At 43.6% G+C, this 21,743-nt stretch overlaps 1 protein-coding gene across 2 annotated transcripts in view; it reads left to right on the top strand.

Moving 5' to 3' along the window:
* The window catches only part of GRIN2B (glutamate ionotropic receptor NMDA type subunit 2B), a 262,368-nt gene that overhangs the window by 101,925 nt on the left and 138,700 nt on the right, over positions 1–21,743 (top strand). For both annotated transcript variants that reach the window (XM_080393094.1, XM_080393095.1), the window contains one exon: positions 4,993–5,591. In XM_080393094.1, the coding sequence (XP_080249220.1) occupies positions 4,993–5,591 (599 nt within the window). The remainder of the gene's footprint in view (positions 1–4,992; positions 5,592–21,743) is intronic.

A 21,743-nucleotide genomic window follows, 5' to 3' on the forward strand; every position in this document is an offset into this window, starting at 1 on the left:
TCTGCAAGTTGTAGAGGAATTTTGCAAATTAGGACTGTACTAAAGACACACCAACAGCTTTTCTTCTAAATCAGGAAAATGACAAGAGGGCTTTGGAAAGTAATAGTGGCCTGAGTTCTTAGGATATTTTAGGATTCCCTTTGCAAACTGGAAAGCAAGGGAAGGGCAGACCCCAGTTAAATTATGGCTGCACAGGAAGCTTAATGAAGCAGCAAATGATGTTAGATATACTGATGTTCCCAAAAGCACAACAAAAAGGGGCTACTCCCAGACCAGCACAAATTGTGTTTCTCCTGCACCTATGTGGAGATAGCAGCCTAGGGTGTTTTGCAAAAACATGGTTTATTTCTCCAAATTGACAAAACAATTATGTGCTCTTGACTTAAATTCCTTGTCCATAACCTGACGTACCTGGCCCTTGTGGGGTCTCCACTTGGACTGGAGCTAAAGGAACTTGCCTACAGTAGCAAAAATCTGTTCTTGACCCAGCCACCAGACTATGGTGCACAGAACCAGGTTGCGTTCAAATAGGCTGCATGGAGGAAATGCAGCATGCTGATCTCCTCACTCCCCAAGTCAGCAGTTATACTATGGCTTAGTTGAAGGCTCTCTAGTTCCTCAAGATGACTGGCCCAGAGCAACTGTTTTTGAGGATCTTGCATTCCTCTCTAGTCTGTCCCATGCTGAGAAGCAGTTTTGCTCTGGATAGTAAGATGTTGTTTGTAAGGGTAATTACTTTTGCTCGCCTAGGGAATCCAGAGAGGCTGTTAGGAAGGAACTTGTGAGAAAAGCACTCCAGGGACCTCTCCTGCCACATCTGAGGTAAATTGTTCATTAAATGGCAGTGATTGGTTTCAAATGGTGCAGCTGCAGGAGGGCTCCTTGGAGAGTCACCTGCAGCCTTGCTAAGGGCCTGCATCTTGGCCAAGGTGTGGGTTGGGCCTTCTCTTTGTGCAATATCTGCATGAGCCTGCCCTTGAAGGACAGGAGGCACTGGGCAACTTAGAATTAGTGGCAATAATACTTGGTTGCTCTCTAAATCTTGTGCCACCTCCACAAACTCTCTTCCATCCATGTAGAAACTCACCAGCCACCAATCTCCAAGGGGAGGCTTCATGGTGAGTGCTTTTGTGCCTTCACCATGTGCAATCCAGCCTCCTTAGCTGAGGGGTTAAACATGCAGGAGGAGGAGGCAATACTTGTCCCAGCAGCAGTAAATGCAGAGCAGATTTTCTGTGGGAAGCCATCTGTCAGCTGGGGAGTGGTGCTGTGTCAATTGATCAGCTCCACCTCCAGCTCAGCTCTGCAAACTACAGATCCTTGACCTTGCAGGGTGATGGTGGGGGAGTACTAGGATCTCTGGAGGCATTGAGATCCTGTAATGGAGCTTCTACTCTTTTCAGACTGGGTAAGGGACACTCTGCAGCATCTTGCTGTCTCTTGCAGCAGTTAGGTATGGGAAGGCTGAGCTTGCAGGTGAAAGAGCTGTAGGAGAAAGACAAGCTTTTTCCTGTAGCTAGGGGACTGTATTTCACCTGGATGATGTGCAGTGTAAGGGACTTCTGCTCTGAATTCAACCTATCCCTATCCCAAACTTAAATTTGTCTCCCAGTGGCAATGTTAAACCATATTTTGGCTGTTACAAAGTAAAAAAAAGGATGTAGAGAGGGTGAAGTTTCTGCAGGAGAAAAATAGGAACTTGTAGTGTTCTGTACAAACCTCTAATGTCTGGAGAGGTAAAAATTTAATTTTTGGTTTTAGACTGTAATAAAGCAATAATGATTCTATGGGGTTATATGTATATAAAAATGGTAACACCCATCCACCCACCCACCCCTTTAGATCTATCTCCAAATTTAAAAGCTATCACTGTAACACCACAGTGAGGTCAAATTCCTGCTCTTATCTGATAGCCTGTGGGTCTCTCTCAGTTCAGCTCCTTCTCTTTTTTTCCCTGATATTCCATCAGGTGTGGTCAAAAATAAGGACAGGAAGGAAATTGTGGCTCTCAGGCAGTTTTCTTATTTTGCTTTTTATTTCCCAAAAGGCACTCACTGAGATTCCTATCCAGTTCTATAAGCAATTCTCCTGATTTGTTATGAGGGGGACATATTCTTTTGTGCTATTGTCTGTCCTTCCTCCATCACTTCTCTCTTTCCTGAGTGCTGAGTCGGTTAGAGAATGAAGAACATTTGGCTAGCCTAGGTATTGGGGTGATCAAGTGCCAAGAGACAGCCTGGCAAGCCAAGAGCTGGACTGGCTTTTGCACCTGCTTAATGCTCTCATTTTGAATGGAAGTTGCCTCTTCGTGCTGCTTCTGTAATAAAAATGCAAGCAGTTGCTCAAGAGCAATTATTACGTGCACAGCCAAGTGGTCTGTGCTGTTTGATTTAAGGAGCAGTGCTTACATTTCTCAGAGGAGAGGAATTGTTTAGCTGGGTTATGATAAAGCTATTTGGTGTATTGATTTTTGATGTTCTGATACACTCTGGTTAGTGAGGAGCTCTGAATTTTCTCCCTGAGTCTTTGGGGCTGAATTCCCTTCAACAGTTGAGCTGCGCACTTGTGTGGAATGAACTGTCAGTGGGCACTTTAGCTGGAGCATCTGACCCTGTTTAAAATCACTGGGAGGGCAGTACCTCCTGTACCTTGCTATCAGGCCTGCTAACTTCTCTGTGTGTGTATGCAGTCTTGAAATACTAATGGGTTTACCATCTCACATCCCCTATTTCTCACTGAGGAAAGGACCCAGTATTTTTTTAGACAAGTCTTCAAGATGCTGTGTGTCAAATGTTTCTGTAATAGCCAAGTCTTCAGATCTTAGACTCTGCTAGAAACTGTGGAAATCTGCAGTCAGTTCAGATCTTCTTATGTGAAAGTATAGAAAAGCTTTAGTTGAAATTAATATAAAAAGAAATACTAGTCATCAGTGTAGCTGTTTTGCCTTCTCATGTCACACTAAGGCTGAGTCTGCGCTCCAGCATTCGGTTTGCTATAAGTGGCTTTCAAAGGCACAGTGCAATGAAGGGTATTGGAGATGCTTGTTCAGGCTTTCTTCAAACTCTGGCAAATGCCGTGACAATAGTTTAATCTTTCCTCTGTCTTTAATGATTTTCTCCATAAACTTCAAAGACAAAAAATATCTTTTTACTGGAGGAGTAAGTTCTTTTCCCACAGTTCTGGGAGAAGGGAGTGAAAGTGATATTTTAGTGATAGAAAGTATGAGCTGTTTTCCACAGACTGAGAGGCTCAGTTGCTGCTCCTGTTTTTTTAACTTGCCTCCAATTTGTTGCTGCCTTCTTCTCCTCTTTCTTTTTGTGTACATTTAGTTTTCCAGTGAGCAAAGAGCAGCCCTAAGAGTACTTTCACAAGTGGGTGGTGAGCTGTGTGGAGGAAGTGAACAGAGTTTAATCACCAAACCTCACAGGAGAGGCATAGGCATGGGGATCTGGGAGGAGGGACTCTTTTGTATAGGATGTGACCCATAGGGACTTCAGGAAAGACAAACAAACAGCTTAAGGCTGGATGCAGTATCAGAGCTTTTTTTTTTCTGGAGTTGCTGAGCTATGGCATATTTTGCCAATAGAGAAAACGGCTACAAGTAATCAAAACCATGACTAAGGAAGGGATGGATGGATAGATGATTAACTAGCATCCTTGCTGAAAAACAGCTTTACCTGCCAGGCTGTAGGAGAGTGAATTTGGTAGAAAGCTGTTCTAAATGTGAGTATCCTGAGATAGTGTCTTAAGGTATTTGCACAATGAATTTCCCCAGGTCCAAAACTCCTGGCTACCTCCTTTTGTATCTCTGGTTCAGTTCTTCTGGCTTGTTGAAACAAGGTGGAACTGCCATCTCATTCCTAAAAGTGGACTGGATTTGGAAAACTTTCTTATTGTAATAGGAATCTCTGCAGAGAGATATAATTTAATTCTGCTTTTTGTTTGTTTGCGGTCTAATCCTACTCTACAAGTCAGTGGGAGTTTGCAGTTGATTTTAAAATATATAAGATCATAAGAGAGCATATTGGCAAATGCTTTTTCCACTCCTTTGCATCCTGAATTGGGCAAAAGCAGGGATTTGGATTTTACTGGTTCTGTCACAAATTGAAAGCCTGGTATCTTGTGAAATCCCGGGATGAAAAAGGCTTGCACTACACCCTTGGAAAACTGAGATCCATACAAAACTCGCTTGGAGTCTTGGAGGTTATAAAACAGTGCAAGTTCTGATTCTTGTGAAGATGAATTTGGTATGGTAGAAGGATATGGAAGCAACACCAAGAGACATATTGAGCTGACATTTCTCTAAAGCATGGTATAAACAAAACCCATAATAGTTTAGAATTTTATTTTTTCCATTTTAGTATGTCATAAGACATATTATTTTAGTATGTCTGAGACTGAGGCTTCACAGTTGTAGCACTCTGCTACTGCTTGATTTGAAAGGAACTTGCAGTGGAGGTTCTCATAGTTATTTGTGTCTAATGGTTTTGCCTGCTCTAGTACTTCAGTGTGGATACTCAAACTAGAGTGACTGTCCCAAACTAAGTCAATATCAAAGCTGTTGTGTATCCTGTTTATACTACATATAAGGTTATGATAATCCCGGGATTAAAGCTCTTAATTTCTGCAGCCATAGAATATTTTGTACCTATTCTTTTTCTGTGTCCCCACTTGTGTACCACTTGTTCCCCTGTCTGTTAGAATCATGCCTGACACTTGAAACTTTTAAGTAATTTCAGCAACCTGCCTTTAAAAATTAAGTAAGGACAGCTGGTCATAAGAAGGCTTTTACTTTCTTTTCACATGCTTCACTTAAATTTTAAATTTTTAAAAGTTAAAAAACCTTAAGCTCTGGCCAAGACATGGAGTAAGGTTCTGACTGTGTGCCTCCTGCTCCATGCTCAATGGGTTGACTAGAAATGCTGTTTATTTCCTTTGACCTATTCTTGTTTTCTTTTTCTCTCTCTTCTTCTCTTTGATTTTTTATTCTAGGATGAGTCATCCATGTTTTTCCAGTTTGGCCCATCAATAGAACAGCAAGCCTCTGTCATGCTCAACATCATGGAAGAATATGACTGGTACATCTTCTCCATTGTCACTACTTACTTCCCTGGTTACCAGGACTTTGTGAACAAGATCCGCAGTACCATTGAGCACAGCTTTGTGGGTTGGGAACTGGAGGAGGTCCTCCTGTTGGACATGTCCCTGGACGATGGGGACTCAAAGATCCAGAACCAGCTCAAGAAGCTCCAAAGCCCTGTTATCCTCCTTTACTGCACAAAGGAAGAGGCCACCTACATTTTTGAGGTGGCCAACTCTGTGGGTCTGACAGGCTATGGTTACACGTGGATCGTGCCCAGCCTGGTGGCAGGGGATACAGACACAGTGCCATCCGAGTTCCCCACTGGGCTCATCTCTGTCTCATATGATGAATGGGACTATGGTCTTCCTGCCAGAGTGAGGGATGGAATAGCCATAATCACCACGGCTGCTTCTGATATGCTGTCTGAACACAGCTTCATCCCTGAGCCCAAGAGCAGCTGTTACAACACCCAGGAGAAAAGGATTTACCAGTCCAACATGCTCAACAGGTAAGGGAAGGGAGTGGACCAGCCTTACAAAAGAGGGGGTCAGAGAGGACCTCTGAGACCAGAATAATTCTGCTAGGGCACGTGGTGCTTTGGGGCAGTGGGCAGTGCTGTCCAGAACCTGGACAAGGGGAGGTGTGCTGATGGTGAGACCTGTGTTGTGCGTCATGAATGTTAGTACTGCCACTGCTTTAGAAAGCCTCCATACAACACAGGGGACAAGCCAGCATAAGAAAAAGGAATAATGAAGGCACAGGGCAAAAATCTGAGTGTGCCTCTCAATGCACAAATTTTTGCTTTTATAACAGCACTGAACTTCTTGGAGTGTCTTCGCACGAATAGGTCTGTAACTCCCAGGTGGGTTCTTGCTGCAGGCAGTGGTGGTGTTTGTATCGAAATCTAGAAGGCACCAGGTTCTGTTTCAGGCATCAGCAGTATGCAAACAGGTGCCTTTTATAGGTGATGGATGTATAACCTGCCTGGAATAGTTTCATAGCACCTGTTATCTGAGGACTAAGTGTCCTGCTGTCCATGAGCCCTGAAATAAAGGAGAGAAGAAAGTGCAGAGAGACGTGGACAATGAGAGCTGCAAAAAAAAAAAAAAGTTAGAGTCAACAACTCTGCTTAGCTCCTGCTTTATGCTCAAATCCTTTAAAGCATTTGAGTGTCTTAAGGATAGAATTTACCTCAAAGAGAAAGACTTGTGCTATCACCCTGCTCATTGGCACCTTATTAGCCATTGTCTGCTGGGTCTTTTGGGTTCTATTCTCTCTTGTGCACATTATGCAGAGAGCCTAGGCACCTCCATCAGAACAGCAAGTATTTCTAGATGGAAAAAGGCATTTAAAAATATGGAAAAACCTATCTGAATACCTGAATAAGTATCTTCTTTTGATCCAGATTCAGATTTTCTTAAGAAACTGTGCTAAGATGCCTGCTTAAGGTCATAGAGGAAGCCTGTGGTGGAACAACCTCTAGAACAGCACTCATTACTAGATCTTGCTTTTTGTCCCAGCTGGAGTTTTAGTGTGTCGCTAAGCAACCCAGATAATTATACATGGGATCTGCAATTAGCCAGATGCCCCCTGACCTGCTCAGCTGTCATTCTCCAGTGTTTCACATATGAAGTCCTTGGGCAGGTTGGTACCTTTGTGGTAGGACAAGGGGAATCCAGGCAGTGGCTATCAGGAGGGGTGGCCACACAGAGCTCTACATCTTTGTTCATTTGTCACAATGAATCATGGAACAGTGTAAATGTGATGGATTGGTTTGCATGCTGTGACCCCTCACTGTCAACTGTACTAGGCAGATAGAGGGACTGGTGGACAAGAAAGCAGATTTTGTTTTGCCTGAAAGTTGGGGACTGAAAGAAATGTCTATTCTTTGGCCCATTGTATTATCCATAATGTTATCTACTATTTGTTGTTTGTCTCTGTGTTCCATTGGAATATTACCAGGTCTTACTGCCTTTGCTTCTTCCCTATACCAGCTTTTTGCTGTTTGCAAGGCTTGGAGACCAGCAAAGGTGCCCAAAGCTTTTGTCAGTTTCCCTCCCAGCTAGGATTAGGGGTAAGAGGTATTTTGTGCTGCTTTTTTGAACGATCCCTGAAATGAGATAGTAGGGAAATATATTTAATATGTACAAAGTCATCAGAAGTAACATCAAGGCAGGCTATTGTTCTACCTTTCCAATTGAATAGGGATTTTGAGGGGGAACTGTATTGTGTCTTTTCAGCAGTTTTCTAGAAAACAAAACATTGTCCTCTGCTCTGCAGAGACCTTCTGCTAATTAGTTCTGTTGACATTATATTAGCCGGTGCATAACATCATACCCTTATAGCTACACTGCTTTGAATACCCAACATAATCTCTCTGCATAGCACTTCTTTGCATTGCATAGAATTCACCAGCTCAGAGACTCTTGAGTCTTGACTATCTTCATATGACAGTACTGTTGTGCAGTATAGATATGCCCTGGAGCCTGGGCACCCCACATGAAATCAGTTCCTGTCATTTTTGAAGATACTAGCTTTCTTCTTGCCTTCATGGTCCAAATTATGCTGTTCTTTCTCCCTTGTCTGCTTTGGGCACCACATTCACAGGAGTGACTGCAGATACATGTAGATATACCCAGCTTAGTTTGGGTACTGGTATCACTCTCGCTGAGAAGCTGAGTCAATTAGTCCATGCCAAGCTCTGTTCTGCCACTGCCTAAATTGCTGCAGGCACCTGAGCTAGCTCAGAAATAATTACACCGTGTTTGCTTCTGTGATCACAGTGCAAATATTTGCTTTGCCTCACACGGCAGCGCTGGCCTGTGCTCTGCCAGTCTGAGGGTTCTGCCCCCTGCAAATGTTTCCATCCTCACTGTGCTTCCAAGTGAGGTGGTTAAAGAGTTTGACTTCAGTGAGTTGGGTGCTTAGTTTTCTGTTCAAGTGAAATTAATTTCAGGCATCTTTCGATGTCTAAATGCTAGTAGTGTCCAAAATAAGCCATTGCTTTAACAAATCCAGAGGTTCAATAGAAATGTGATAGCTTCAAGTTCAGCCTCATGGCCTGGGCATGGACCTCTGGGCAAGAGGAAAGGTAGAGGAGAGGGACAAGATGTGGAAAGAAGCAGATGTGGAGATATGAGTTCACCTCACTGAACAAAAGCCCACAGAGATTAATGGCTGTAATCTGTGTTTGTGCCTTCAAGTCCCATTAAATTTGTTGGAATTTATTCTGTGCTAAGCTTTAAACCTCTCCTGATATATTTTGTCTATCTGAGGTCTTTACATCTCTCCTGAAGTGCTTTGTCTGTCTGGGGTATTACAGATTCTACAGACCTGGCTGCTTCATACCTTCCGTAACCCCTTCCACCTAAGATCCTGTAGCACTTGTGCAGTGTGCACCAGGCAGCAACAATATCTGCATGTCTGAGATGTGGTCTGGCTCACTTTGGACTGGACTGAAGGTTCTGGAAAACTTAATTTTAGTCTTGCCCTGGACCCAGCAATACTATATTCAGCCACCTGCAACTTACAGTTCCCACTGTGCATGCCTACACAGAATAGAGAAATGTATGTACGTGGGCTTGATGTCTGGGGAGATTGCAATGTGTATGTGACCTCAGATAAATACATCACCATGTAGCTGGTATTTCAGAAACTCTTGAAGCTAATCCAAAGTGGTCCAATTTGCTTCAAACCCATAGCTGGGAGGCAGTGTGATAAAGGAATTTTCCCATTTTATTCTTTGGAGACTGACACATCAAACTAAAAAAATGTGATAATTTAGTTCAGCTGGGGCACATTGTACACTAAGACTGTGAATTAGTCATTTCCCGAAATCTGCCTTTGAACTCTGATCATTTCTTACTTCCCCCCCCCCCCCCCCCCGGCCCTTTCTGAAAGTGCAGTAGTTCTGAATGCAGCTAAAATAAAATGGTCTTGCTCAGCGTGGTCTTGGTGGTTGATCTGGGCGTATAACAGAGTAAGGAGGAAATTAACTGAATTTTGCTCAGATTTAGAAAGAAAGCTCAGTTTCTCCATGTCTTTCCTCCTTCTTATATTGACAGTTGTTCGTTTTTGTAAGAGCTTGTCCAAACAAAGTTTTGTTTGAAGTATGCTGCAAGCATAAAGAGAAACAAGATGGACTGTTATCTAAATGCCATTTCTTGCCAATGTAGGTGTTTGTTCTGCATCTTCTTTTATTAATAATGGTCTCATAGCAACAGTTTCTTGTCTGTCTTGAAACCGGTTCTCCTTTGTATTAGACTGGAACTGCAGAAGTTCACTACCATTGAACATTGCAGATTCTGTCCAAAAAATGAGCCCACTGGTGAGCTAACTCCGCTAACTAGTAGAAAAATGATACCTTAAGAAAAAAATTGTTAGTTTTCCTTTTGAATGATTCTTGAGGAAGTTTTTCTGTAGTGAGGGATTTATCTCAATTTATGCTGATAATAGGCTTAGGTCCAAATATCCAAATGCTGTTTTCCAGTTCTATTACACTCTTTCATTCTTTGTTTGGTTTGTAATAAGCACCTGCTAATTTATTCCTTCTTTGTCACAGAAAGAAATCTGGTTTGAGTATTTCAGTCTACCAAGTTTATAGTTATCTCTATGGCTGGTCTTCTGCTGGACACCCAGGAAACCACTGTGTGCTCTGCTCTCTTGTACTGGATGAGATTACAAAGGTTGGGAAGGAGTTTCTAACAGGGTTTTCCTCTGGAGAGATGCTCAAATGTGGAGTTCTCTCTTGGCCCTTCCAAGGAGAGTTGCTAACCTTCTAGGCATTCTGCAAAGCTCATTTATTCTCCCTTCACCATGACTGCTAAGGAGTGAGTGGGCAGAGGTGGATGTGTTTATAGACAGCCTCCTGCTTATTTCGTTATTTTAATTGATGGAACAGATTTCCTTGAATTTGGGATTGGTGCTTCTCATTACATTTTAGAAATGGGAAGAAATAACTAAATGACAGGAGCATTCTTGGGAGTGGAATTAAGGTATGAGTCATGAGAAAAGGATATGATTTCTGGCACATATTTGAGGAATAGAAGCTCAGCTGTTCTGCATAGATATTCACAGTCGTTGGGCTACATAGGTTGTGTTTTTATTATAGCCTTCAATGAGACCTGGGTTCTTCCTACTGGTTGTCATGGCTGCTTGTGAATGCTGGGCCATAACTACTAGTTTGTTGTTGTAGGGTTACTAATGAGTTCTCCACTGATTGTCTTTAATAGCCTCTCATTTAACACCAGGCTGCACACACCAGATTTCATTTTAATAAAAAGTGCAGTGAAGCATTTGCTTTGGAGTGAAAATACAAATGTGGAATTATACTGCCTTTACAAATAAATACTTTAAGAGGGGAACAAAGGTAGGTTTGATTCTGTGCCTCAGATTCCTCAAATATGAAAACAGCTGGCAAGCTAGCTTGGTGCATTGTTTGGACATGATACTTCCACTTAGGGGGAAATACTAACTTTCATGTGGAGCTCTCCTTGCCAACCAGTTAAGAAATGCAAAAGAGCCCTTGATGAATGGTTGGAGACTATTTTCCCTGGAACACCCAGGGCAAGCTCTGTTCTCACATGGCTACATTCCCCTAGTGAGAACTAGGAATTACTGGGGCTTAGATGGCTGAACAGTGAGTCAGTGAGCATAGAAAGTACTTGCAATAGGATTGTACAAATATATCAGTTCCCTTGAGGTTCAAGACCATAGGTGCTATGTGTATCCCTGGGAAGGTGCAGTACCCCTTCAGGGTGTTGTGCCCATAGCATCCTGAACCTTCTTTCCCCAGGTCAGTGCCAAGGACAGTGCCCAGGCAGCACCTTTGCTTGTTTCCTGGGCCTCTCCCAACCTACCCTCCTTCCCTCTCATCTCCAGTCATGGCAGCTATCGTCTGCCATGTTGGACACAGGCATGTGTCATTTCCAGGTACTGCCATGGAGTCACTCGGTGTTGTCTCCTAGCCAAGTGAGCCACACACCTTCACAAAGGGCAGCAAGGGATTTGAGAGCAGGAACAGAGAAAGGACCATTTCTGTTGCACTTTCTCCATTCATACAACGGTTGAGTTAATCTTGTGCTAAGAGACAGGAGCATTGGTCAGCACTGAGGTCTCACTGGCTTCAGTGGGGCTGCATCTATCTGCCTGGCAGCTGGCTGGAAAGCCCCACTCCAACACTTAAATCCAGCGCTGCTCCAGCCGAGGAAGGTGCAGTGCTGGGACTTGCTTCTTAACTCCAGGGAGGAGGGGGGAGAAGGTGTAAGTGGCATGTTCCCACGGATGCAGAAATTGCCCTTTTCAGATACTTGGAGGGTAAGGGAGCATATGTAACTTTTGACCTTTTGGAGCTTTAAGCTGGTGTCTTGTTAGCGGCTCGTTATGTTCCCACTGATCGGTGTGTCCAGCCACTGTCAGGCTGGTGCTAGCTGGCAGCACGTGGCATGAGCGCTGCTGATGGATTAGAGATGCCTGCTGCTGAAATCTGCTTGTTCCTGTCACCGGTCCAGCAGCAGCTGGAGGCCAGGGCTGGCCCACACCTCCTGCCTTTGTCGAGGTCCCTCTGCCTTCCTGCATCCCTTGCTGTACATCACCTAACTCTGCTGCTTGCATACAGCCATTGCTTTCTCTTTTTTCACCTGTGTGCCTTGCATCTCTTGTTGCGTTTCATTTGCCCTGCACACATTGTTCACTGTCTGGTGGTTCACTGCTGGTGAAAGGTGCTGGGTTCCTTACCCTGGACTACTGATTAGTCACACCAACGGCTTGGGAGGGGGGTGGGGTGGGGGGCAGCATTTACCCATGTGCCACCACATCTCAGAGCCAGTGTTGGCTTCCTCTCACTTCTTTTTTCTCTGTCCTGGAAGGGGACGCTGAAAGCGGCTTTGTAACATGCTGTGGACCCAAACCTCCCCCATACAGGTGGGCTGCTAAGGGTGCCTAATGCAAAAGGGCGTTGTCTGTGCCTGGCTGTCCTCCTTACTTTGCCCAGCCCTTAAGCAGTGCTGCTTGGGCAGCGGGAGGCACCGCTGTCTAGCAGGTGAAGGTCTAACAGCAAACCAGCTCAGCATGCTGGTAGGATACTGCAGACCCCCTGGCTTCTCAAAGGGAGCATATATAGGGGGACAGCAAAAGTCTTGGTTCCTCAGCAGGTGCCATGGGATGCCTTGGTGCTGCAGAGCAGGGCTTTGTCAGAGGGGGAGAGGAGGCACTGCTCTGTGTGGACAGCTGCGTTTTTCATCCTCTTTGCAATTAAAATAGGATGGGAGGGTTCAAGTGAAGGATGGATTTTTGGCAAGGGTTATCTTCTGATTAGAGGACAGACCCTTTCATAAAGGCCTCCAAAATATACCAGCTGGGAATGAATTTTGGTATGCACCATCAGTTTCCAGATGGGAAAATGTCCATGTTCTGCTTCCAGCCCTCTGAGACACCTCCTGCTCCACAGCCAAGTCCAATTAGTGCTAATACTGTGGCAACTTCAATTGCTGGTGACAATATGCTTTAACTTGTGCATTCAGGCTCACTCCACTCTTCATGAAAAGCGAATCAAAATCCTCCTTCTGTGGTGGAGCTGAAGGAAGCAGTGTGAAATTGCAAACCCAGCTCTGGCTACAGTTTAGCATTGGCTACAGTGGCATCTTTCCCTGATCACAAAATACAGTTGGGGTCCTGTGGGTTTTAAGGTGCCCTGTGGAATTTCAAAACTTGCTTTAACAGATCAGCAGAGGGAAGGTGCGAAATAGCTTCTTTCCTTCAGGGACTGGCTTGATGGGGCTGTAGATACTTTGTGACTTGCACACCTGCTAATCAATGGTTAGCCATATAAGATTTGATCACTAGAGCCTTTAAAGAACACGTGCTTTTTTTTTTCTTTTTTTTTTTTTTTTTTTCCCGCTGATAGAAATGTGGTGTGGTTTGGTTTTTTTTTTTTCCCCCTCCCCTCAGACTTAATGTTCTTACTATCTTTCAAGTTTTTAAAAATAGGAATGCTGCGTTGCTATGGCTCCCTGTGCTACTCTGGAGCAGCTTTCTCTTCTCTTTGATGCAATTCAGGTTCACGATGTGGTTTGACAAGACACCAGCCCAGCTCGCCGCCTAGTGGCTCCCTCCCGGGGGGGCGGGGGGACCGCGGCAGCCTTCACCGTTGACAGAAATTCATGAATAAAAAGAAAAAAAAAAAAAAACCCAAACGATCAGATGGCCTTTCTTGGCAAAGAGTCGAGGCATTAACCCTGGTGCATCCAGCATGAGACTTTTTTGTTACGTTCTGCAGTCTTAATGCCGTTTCTGTAGTTTAACTTTTGATAGGATGTTCTTTTCCATTTTCTGTTCTACACCCACGTGTGATGGATCTGAGCCCTGCCAAACGCTGGTCTGTTTCCCTCCAGAGGCACCTGCCATTCAGTGGTCTTTTCCATATATGCTTCGTCTAAGAGGCTGTGGTGCACATTTCAGGCTAAGCTCATGGTTAAGTGCTTTGCTTAGAGCACTCCTGATTAGATGCTGCTGATGAAATTCCCTCAAAGTCCTTGCTTTAAGAGTGTACTCAAGTCTTGCATTCAAATTTTGGGAAAATGTGGATCTGCATATCTTTGGGGCAGCTGAATACTTACCTCAAAGGGACCAAACCATACTGCGGCTTTGAACACCTGTTACCTGTGCAGAATCCAGACCTCCCTCTGCAGCTCACAGACCTCTCCACTGGCCTATTTTTAAATAACTATGATTTTTAAAGTACATTTTGTTTCATGTTGCAAACTTTATTTTCATTCTCAGAGCAAAGGTGAACATTTTGGAAAAACCTGAGCAAAAAATCCTGTTCATCCAATTTTGAGTTATGAGAGTGTGAAATGAATGCATTTGTTCTGCTTTCAAATAATTATCCAGCAGGGGGGTTTCTGTTGGTGTGGTCAAACAACTCAAAGCTAGCTTCACTTCAAACTTCAAAAATTGGTTTACAGTGTTAGACAAGGGATGCTTACTTTGTTAAGGTTAGAGAATTTTTGAACTGAATACGAACATTTGAAGGTGGTGTCTGTTACTTTAGTGTCTTTTTTAATTTTTATTGTACATTCACTGGGCACTATATTTCTTGAAGTATTTGAATGATAGATAATTTAGAAATGTGGTGTTTAAAATGCTTAAATGTGAGTGAAATAATAACAAGGAAAATAGAAATGGCAGAGAGCTGTCATCTTGTCCAGTCCACTACCTGCTCTATCATTCCTGCAGTGTATTCTCTTCTGATTTAAGTAACAAAAATGTCCCTACTCAAGCCTGCAAGCACCTTAATATAAAATGAATATTAAAATGTAACCATCACGCACTCGAAATAATCAATCAGACTCAACGCTGCCAGCTGTCTTCTTACAAAGAAAGCTCCTTTCCACCCCTGTGGAGAGATTTCCGAGCTTGCTGTATCACAGTATAAACAGGTCTCCACACCTGTCTTGATTGAGTAAAGACTGCAAAGTGATTAGAGCTCCCCTCTGCAGTAACCCACCGTGAGAAATACTTGAAAAACAGATTTTGTGAACTTACGGTTGGTCTTTGTGAAGGATCTGGAGAGACAGCAGGTAATCGAATGAAGAATTCACCCACTGCTGGTATGGTCAGGGTGAAAGAGAGCTGCCACACTCGACTGAAAACCTGTGAATTTTTGTGGCCTGACAGTGGTTAAAAACGCACAAATGCTGACTCGACACTGACTTTTTTCTGGTGTTTGAAGCTGTATTAAAACAAGATGGAAATGAGTTTTCAGTGTCTTGCCCAGCGTTCTTCCCTGTATTATTAGTGTCACAAATGAAATCATTTTTCAGCAAGATGGCTACCTCCAGTAGCAGTGCCAGCATCTTACATTTATTTATGACAGGCTGTAGTATCTTTTATCTGTAATTCCAAAGCACTTTACAAAGTAAAAAAGGATGGCTTAATTCACCGGTAAAATTCAGCCATCTCTGGGGTGAAATAGAGCAACTGTTTAACAGCACATAGTACGAAGCAGAGATGAATGCCACACCTCACTGGAGCTGCACAAGGAATTTCAGCTGGCAGAATGAAATTGCTAGAGGTGGATTTTTGCCAAGACATTGGGGCTGTTTAACAAGCACAAGAGATTAGTGGCAGTGCCACACATGCCTCTCACGTGCTTGTGTGAAGCAGGCAGCCAGCAGTTCCAGAAGTAATTTCAGGAGGGAGGTTGGCAGCTTTTCCAGCATGCAGACTTCACCAGCAGATGACACCTGCTTTCTGAAACCTCTTTCATCACAAGACCATGACATGTTTTGGGCAGATGTATCTAGATTTTACACTCATTATGTGCTTATTTCCCCTGGAAACTCAGCCCTGGGCAGGGGGAGACGTCCAACAAGACTGCTGTATACCCACCACTGGGTATAGACAAGTGAAAACCAGAACTGGATGGGGAACAAAAGGGTTAATTACAATGAAGCTCTGGGAGGTTGCAGCCACACAGGTAATAGGACATCAATAGAAGATGGTCCCCCTAAAAGGATGTTTTTCATAGCTTTCTTCCCCTTTAAAATAATGCATTATTGGCAGATTAAGCCCTATGAGTGACATGAGGTACCTCAAACACAGACTGCTGCAAGAAATGCTTTCCAAGATGCTGACACTGCCCTTCTGCATCTGAGTGGTGATGTGTGGCATGGTGAGAGCTTAGAAAAGCTGGAACTTAGGCCATGACAAAATGCTCTTCAGCATCAGCAAGGGACTGTGAAGACTTTGAGGTGCAAAGTACAGATGCTTGCAGCCTCTGAATAAATCTGAACATCTAGCAGTTGCTCTTCAGTATGGCTAGTATGTATTTGTATTCATGTCAAATAGCTGTTCTGGGAGGGAGTGTGGGATGTTGGGCTTTTCAGCATTTGACTTGGTGAGATCCAGGAGGTATAGCAGGACCGATCTTTCAGGGTTCTGCATGTTCTGCTCTCCTCATCTCAGTTTCCTTTTCCTTCTCTTTCCTTGCAGGCATGTAGTTGAGATACTGGGAGAGCTCTACTTGCAGATCTATTTTGGTTTTAATGTAGTTGTGAAGAGGAGGAGGAGGTCTTGTTTTTTGCCAGTGTGAGACTACTGGTCAGATCAAACAAGTACCTTGGAGATGGTGCCAAGTCACAGTTTCTCTGGTGGCTCTGGAAAGATGCTAGTTCTAGAAGAGGCCCCAGTTTGACTGGCTAGAGTGAGAAGTTTGCTCCATTTACTGTTTTGCATTTTTTTCTCCAAGCAATTTTTCATGGAAAGCTCAGGTTTGAATTGATGAAGGCACAAGCTTAGCAATGGTGTGAAATTGATTTGGAATGGTTTATTATAGTTCCATGAAATTGCTTAACAAGAAAGTTTGGCAGAGCAAAGAAGCCAAATGAGAAGAGCATGGCACTCCCAATAGTGGGTGGCGCTGGACATACCATGTAGGCCAGTACAGAGGGGTAGAATTAGCCACAGGGGAGTGGAGAGCTGCTCAGGTAAGAAGCATCCACCACTTTCCATTGGGGATCAGGCTGGTTTGTGCTGTTGCTGGTTGCTTCTTTTTTTGCCACCCACTTCTGGATCTTCATGAAGCCTGGAGAAGGGGTCCTGCTCTTGGTGCTCAGCTGTGGCAGCTTTGAAACTTTTGTCACAGCCGTCAGTTGGCAGTGTGAAAACAGGTCCCCAGAGAAGGGCACTGACAGAAAGGCAGCGAAGGAGCATGGGGATGCGGTGCAGAAGGAGGAGCACTTGGGGAAATAAAAAGCATCACTGGGCTTGATTTTACAGCAGTCGCTGTGAAAGGCATGCAGGCTACTGCTGAGCTCGGCACACAGCCAGTTCCCCAAGTGGGAGGGCCTTGGGTGGCACTGACCTTTATTTCTCCATGTGGTTCATAGCTTACCTTTTCGGTTGTCACAGGTCAGAACAGCAGTGCTGAAAGCTGGAAAGCTGCGTGGTTGCTGTGACCTTGGTTGTGGCCATTTTGCTGAAGCTGGGCAGCAGGGACTTCTACACCAGTGAATTCCCACAGCCTTCTGTTGTCGTCTAAGAAGTCAAGGGAAAGCAGCCATATAAATTTGTCACATTTGTGACAGAGGCTCATGCTGGAAATTTTTTTATGCCTCGGAAAAGAAAGCTGTGTGGTAGCACCTAAAGGTCTCATTTGGAGATGGCTGAGTGAGAAACAGTCCTCAGTCCACTTCCCTCACCATTATAGAAGAAAGGAAATGTGGGGTTCTTCAAGGAGACAAATGCTGTTGTGCCTGTGGCTATTTACTTAATCGTTACACCTCCAGCAGGGTGCTGCAGAAGACCATGAGCCCTCAGCATTCAAGGTGTTGCGGGTGCTGTCAGTACAGCAGTGCTCTGGTGAGGTGCCAGGGGGCCAGTTTGGTACCAGCCAGGGTGCTGTTGAACAAGTTCTTTTGTGGTAGCACATGATGGTGGGACTGTGAAAGATGGTGATAAACTAAGGGAGGTCTGTTGTACAGGAGTAGCCCTCTGGTAACAACTTGCACCTTTATAGACGTAGACCTATGGCAAAAAGCTCATTTTCCTAGTCAAGTCCTTATGGCTCTTAGTTTTGCAATGTCTGCTGTGTATTTCACCACTAAAGATGCTGTTTCTTTATGTTTCTTCTTCAGACCAGGAATCTTTGGTCTTGTTAGTAGACATGGGAGTGATGGGCTTATTTTGGCCAGTGGGTGCAAGCGTAAATTTAGGATATATTCTTCTGCAGTGTTCAGAATATGTTCTTCTGCAGTGCATCTAACCAAGGACGTAAATGGTGGGCAGTCAAATAAAGGAACAGAAGACTGAACAAGTACATAGATGTTTGAACTAACAATTTTTGTACTTCCTCCTCAACCCACTGATCCTAATGGGTTTCCCACTGTTTGCCTGAGACAGTGCTGAGAGGGGTTGGGAGTGGGACTCTTGTGAGCTTGCCAGATCAACAGTAGTCTTTGCTAATTGACATTTTCTCCTGCTTTGACATAATTTTGGGGCAGGCTCGCGGGAGTACTTTGAGGAAGGAGAGAACAGGAGGGTTGCAGGGGAGGCAATAACCCGTAGGCAAAACCCTAAAATTGCACTGACATATCCATACCTCCATGTTCATGGTGATCTGCAAACAGCCAGGCATCTACCCACTGTTCTTGTCATGTCCCCTGTGTCCTTCCCTTGCTCTCATCCTCCATCTTTTTCATCCTTCCTGCAATAAGTGATTCTTTTCTATAGAATTATTAAATCTTGGTTTAAAACAGAAGAACCACTCCATTTTCCCCACCCCCTTTCTTTCTTCTCTTTCATCTTTTCCTCCCATGGAAGTGTTTGAAGTAGCACAAGTTCCTGAGAAGGGAGGGGTTTTTTTCTCCCTTTGTGCTTTGGCTCTGTGTCCCTTCTTCATTATATCTTCCCTTTGTTATTTTGTTCTGCCTGCCTTGTCTCTCTGTTTTCTCCCCATCTCTCAACCCTTCTTCAAGGCTCTTTCTTCATTAATATGTTAATTTCTAGCCCAGGAATGCTTCTTGCACTCACTGTTCACCAGGGAGAGCCAGGGCAGAGGGAGAGAGAGAGGGAATAAGAAAATGGAGGAGGACAGTTAATTTACAACAGAACAGGACAAGGGATGCCAGTGAAGGAGGAATCTTGCACTAACTGGTATCATGATGCCAGGGAGGATTATCCACGCTTTGGACTGGATTGGTCTTTTTCTATTGTTTTGATATTTTCAACTTCTGAAACATATTCCTAGTAGAAAAAGAAGTTCAAAATAAAAAAGGCCTAAATGTTGGGGGTTTTAAGTAGTTCCTTTTTAGCAATTTCCAAATTATTTTTCCCTCTGCATAGAATTTTTTTAAACATCATCCCTTCCTCTCACCCTAATATGGTGCCTTTTGTTTCACCTGATGCAAACACATTGCCTGCATAGTCTTTACATAAGGCTTTGGGCACATCTTGCAGGATGAACAAAACCATACCACAAGTTCTCTGAAGGGGGTTTTACCCAACCGAAGTTTACAGAGTTTTTGTCTTCTTCAGCAGAGAAGTTCAGCTTCTGTTCACATAAAGAGGTATGGATAAAGATTATAAGAGCACAGAAGCTATGTAACAGTGAAAATGTTAAGGAATCTGGGGCCAGAAGGAGCATAAGAACTGCAATTATAGACAGGTGTGATGAGTCAAGGATTTCTTTTTGCCTCCCACCAGCACATTGATGAGGTGGAAGGTTGCAAAGGAGCGATGGAGGCAGGCACCTCTGCAGCATGGACCAGGTCCGGGAAGCCTGCAGAAAGGCAGCACTATTGCAATTCTGCCCTGAAATTAGGAAACCTCTAACTATTGTATTTGCTGCTGTATATCTAACATAGCAAGACCTCTGTCTGTGCTTGGAGTTCTATAATCATCATTGCCCAAGCAAATAATTAACAATGCAGCAATGAAAGTCAATGTAGGGGAGTTGGCTGGGCGGGTGGCTGGAGGTGAGAAAGCAGGTCTGAGGAAGGGCACACGGTAAAGGAGGGAGACAGGAAAAGACAGGCTCTAATACAGTGCTGCTAAACCGGTATGAGCTGGAAGCAAAATAACCGGGGAGGAAAACTCGGGGGACTGCTGCAATGTTCTGTGAAGTCCAAGGCCCCTGAGCCAAGAGCCTTTCATATATTACATGCACACAACTGTGTCAGACGAATATTATTTAGGTTGCAAAGGCAAGCACTTCAAACAGAAGAAGTTGCCAGAATTAAGTCTGCAATTTTAATACGGCACTCTTGTGTCTCTGCATTATAGAGCAGTGGTTTCAAGACTGCATACTATCTTTCAGGACAGGACCCCTGCCTGCTTCGGTATGCAGGATGGATGACATTTCCTAACTGAGCAGTGATTCAGTATTTTGTTTCTTTGCTTTGTTTAATGTGTATCTTTAAGCTTTGCATTGTGACTGCTTTCACAGGCTGCTGAGAAGTGACGATTCTTTGTCTCAAGGTGCTATCTGTGGCACACGTTAGGACAGTATCGCAGTGCATCATGAAGTTCATGGATTTTCATCCTACTCCTGTGAGATGAGAGGATACAAGCTGCTTTATGTAAATCCATTGTATAGTGGAGAACTGAGATGCAACAAGATTAAGGTCAAAAATGTCTATTAATTTTTCATGGCCCATCTGAGACACCTAGAATCTTGTTATTCAAAGCACTGATCATTACAGAATGCTTTCTGTGTTCAAAGCAAATTTCTCTTTGGCTTCAACTCAGAAGTTCCTTAAATTGCCCCCTGCCAAATCTTGACTAGAACTGAGAACCATTTTTCAGTGATTTTTTATTAATGTAGAAATGGAATTGTGACATGCAAGTTATATGGGCTGTTTGTTTGTACCCTGTTTAATTGTTTGTTTTGCGGAAATCAACTTGAACCCAGGAGAAAACCAAAACAGTCTCCAAACTGTTTTCCTTTTCTAATTTTAATTTGAATTATTTCTTTCAATATATTTTAGATTAAACATTTAATTTCTTATTCAAATTAGTTTATAATTTCAATATGTATCTTTTATTTGAAAAAATATTTGAAAATGTTCAGATTCAGAGGAGGGCAGGCTGAACTGTGTTTTGTTTCCACAAAGTCAAGACTCTATACTTACTGATTTGCCAAAATTGGGCTCTCAACACAGTACTTATTTTTGTTTGAAATTGCCACCAGACCAAAAAAAAGAGCCAGAGGGTTTGTCCAGCTTTTGTCAAGCATCCAGAAAATAAGGTGCACAGATTTAATGACTGCTTGCAAAAAATCTGCTTTAAAAGAATTTTACTGACCTCTTCTCCCTGGTATCCAGTGGTAGGATGCATAGGAATGGTTCAAAGCTGAGCCAGGGAGGTTTAGACTGGGCATTAAGAAGCATTTCTTCACTGAGAGGGTGGTCAAACACTGGAACATGCTTCCTAGAGAGGTGGTTGATGTCCCAAACCTGTCAGTGTTTAAGAGGCTTTTGATCAGCCCTGAATAGGTCAGGCAGTGGCACAAAATTGTCATTGTAGGTTACTTCCAACTGAAATATGCTATGCTGTGCTATGCTATGCTATTCTACTGGCATCACCACAACCCTTGTGCAGAGGTAGGGACAAATCCAGCCTTGCTGTACAGCTTTCAGTTGGCTTAGCCATATGATTGTCTTGTTTATCCCACCCATTCTTTACCCCCCGATTACTGCCCACTTTCCAAACAGCTGAGTTTGATTCCCAGTTTAATCCATCTGATGCACTGAATGAAACAGGGGTTCTACAAGAAAAATTGTTGTTGATTATATCATTCAGGACTGATTTGTAGTGGTTATGCAAAACAGGCTGCATTCAGGTTGCCTGTACAACTGTAATGCTGATGTTTCCCCATTTTGCAGTGCTTCACTTTGTGTAATGAGTAAGCCCAGACCTTGCCAATGTGCATGTTTTAGTGGTCATGAACTTTTCAGCTTTTCTCTCTACCACTGACCTCTTTTGTCTTGTCCCCTCCAGCTTGCCTTGTCTTTTCTCTCCTTCTGGCTCCTAGTTCCAGTCTGGTTCTTACTTAGCAAAGCTAGGATCTGCCTCACGGATGTCTCATCTAAGCTCTGGACCCTGGATCTAGAAAAATCCAGCTTCCACTTCTGTACTCTGTAGCCCTTGTTTCTATCCATTT

Source organism: Falco punctatus (assembly GCF_963210335.1).
Source record: "Falco punctatus genome assembly, chromosome: 6".
Classification (NCBI taxonomy): Eukaryota; Metazoa; Chordata; class Aves; order Falconiformes; family Falconidae; genus Falco; species Falco punctatus.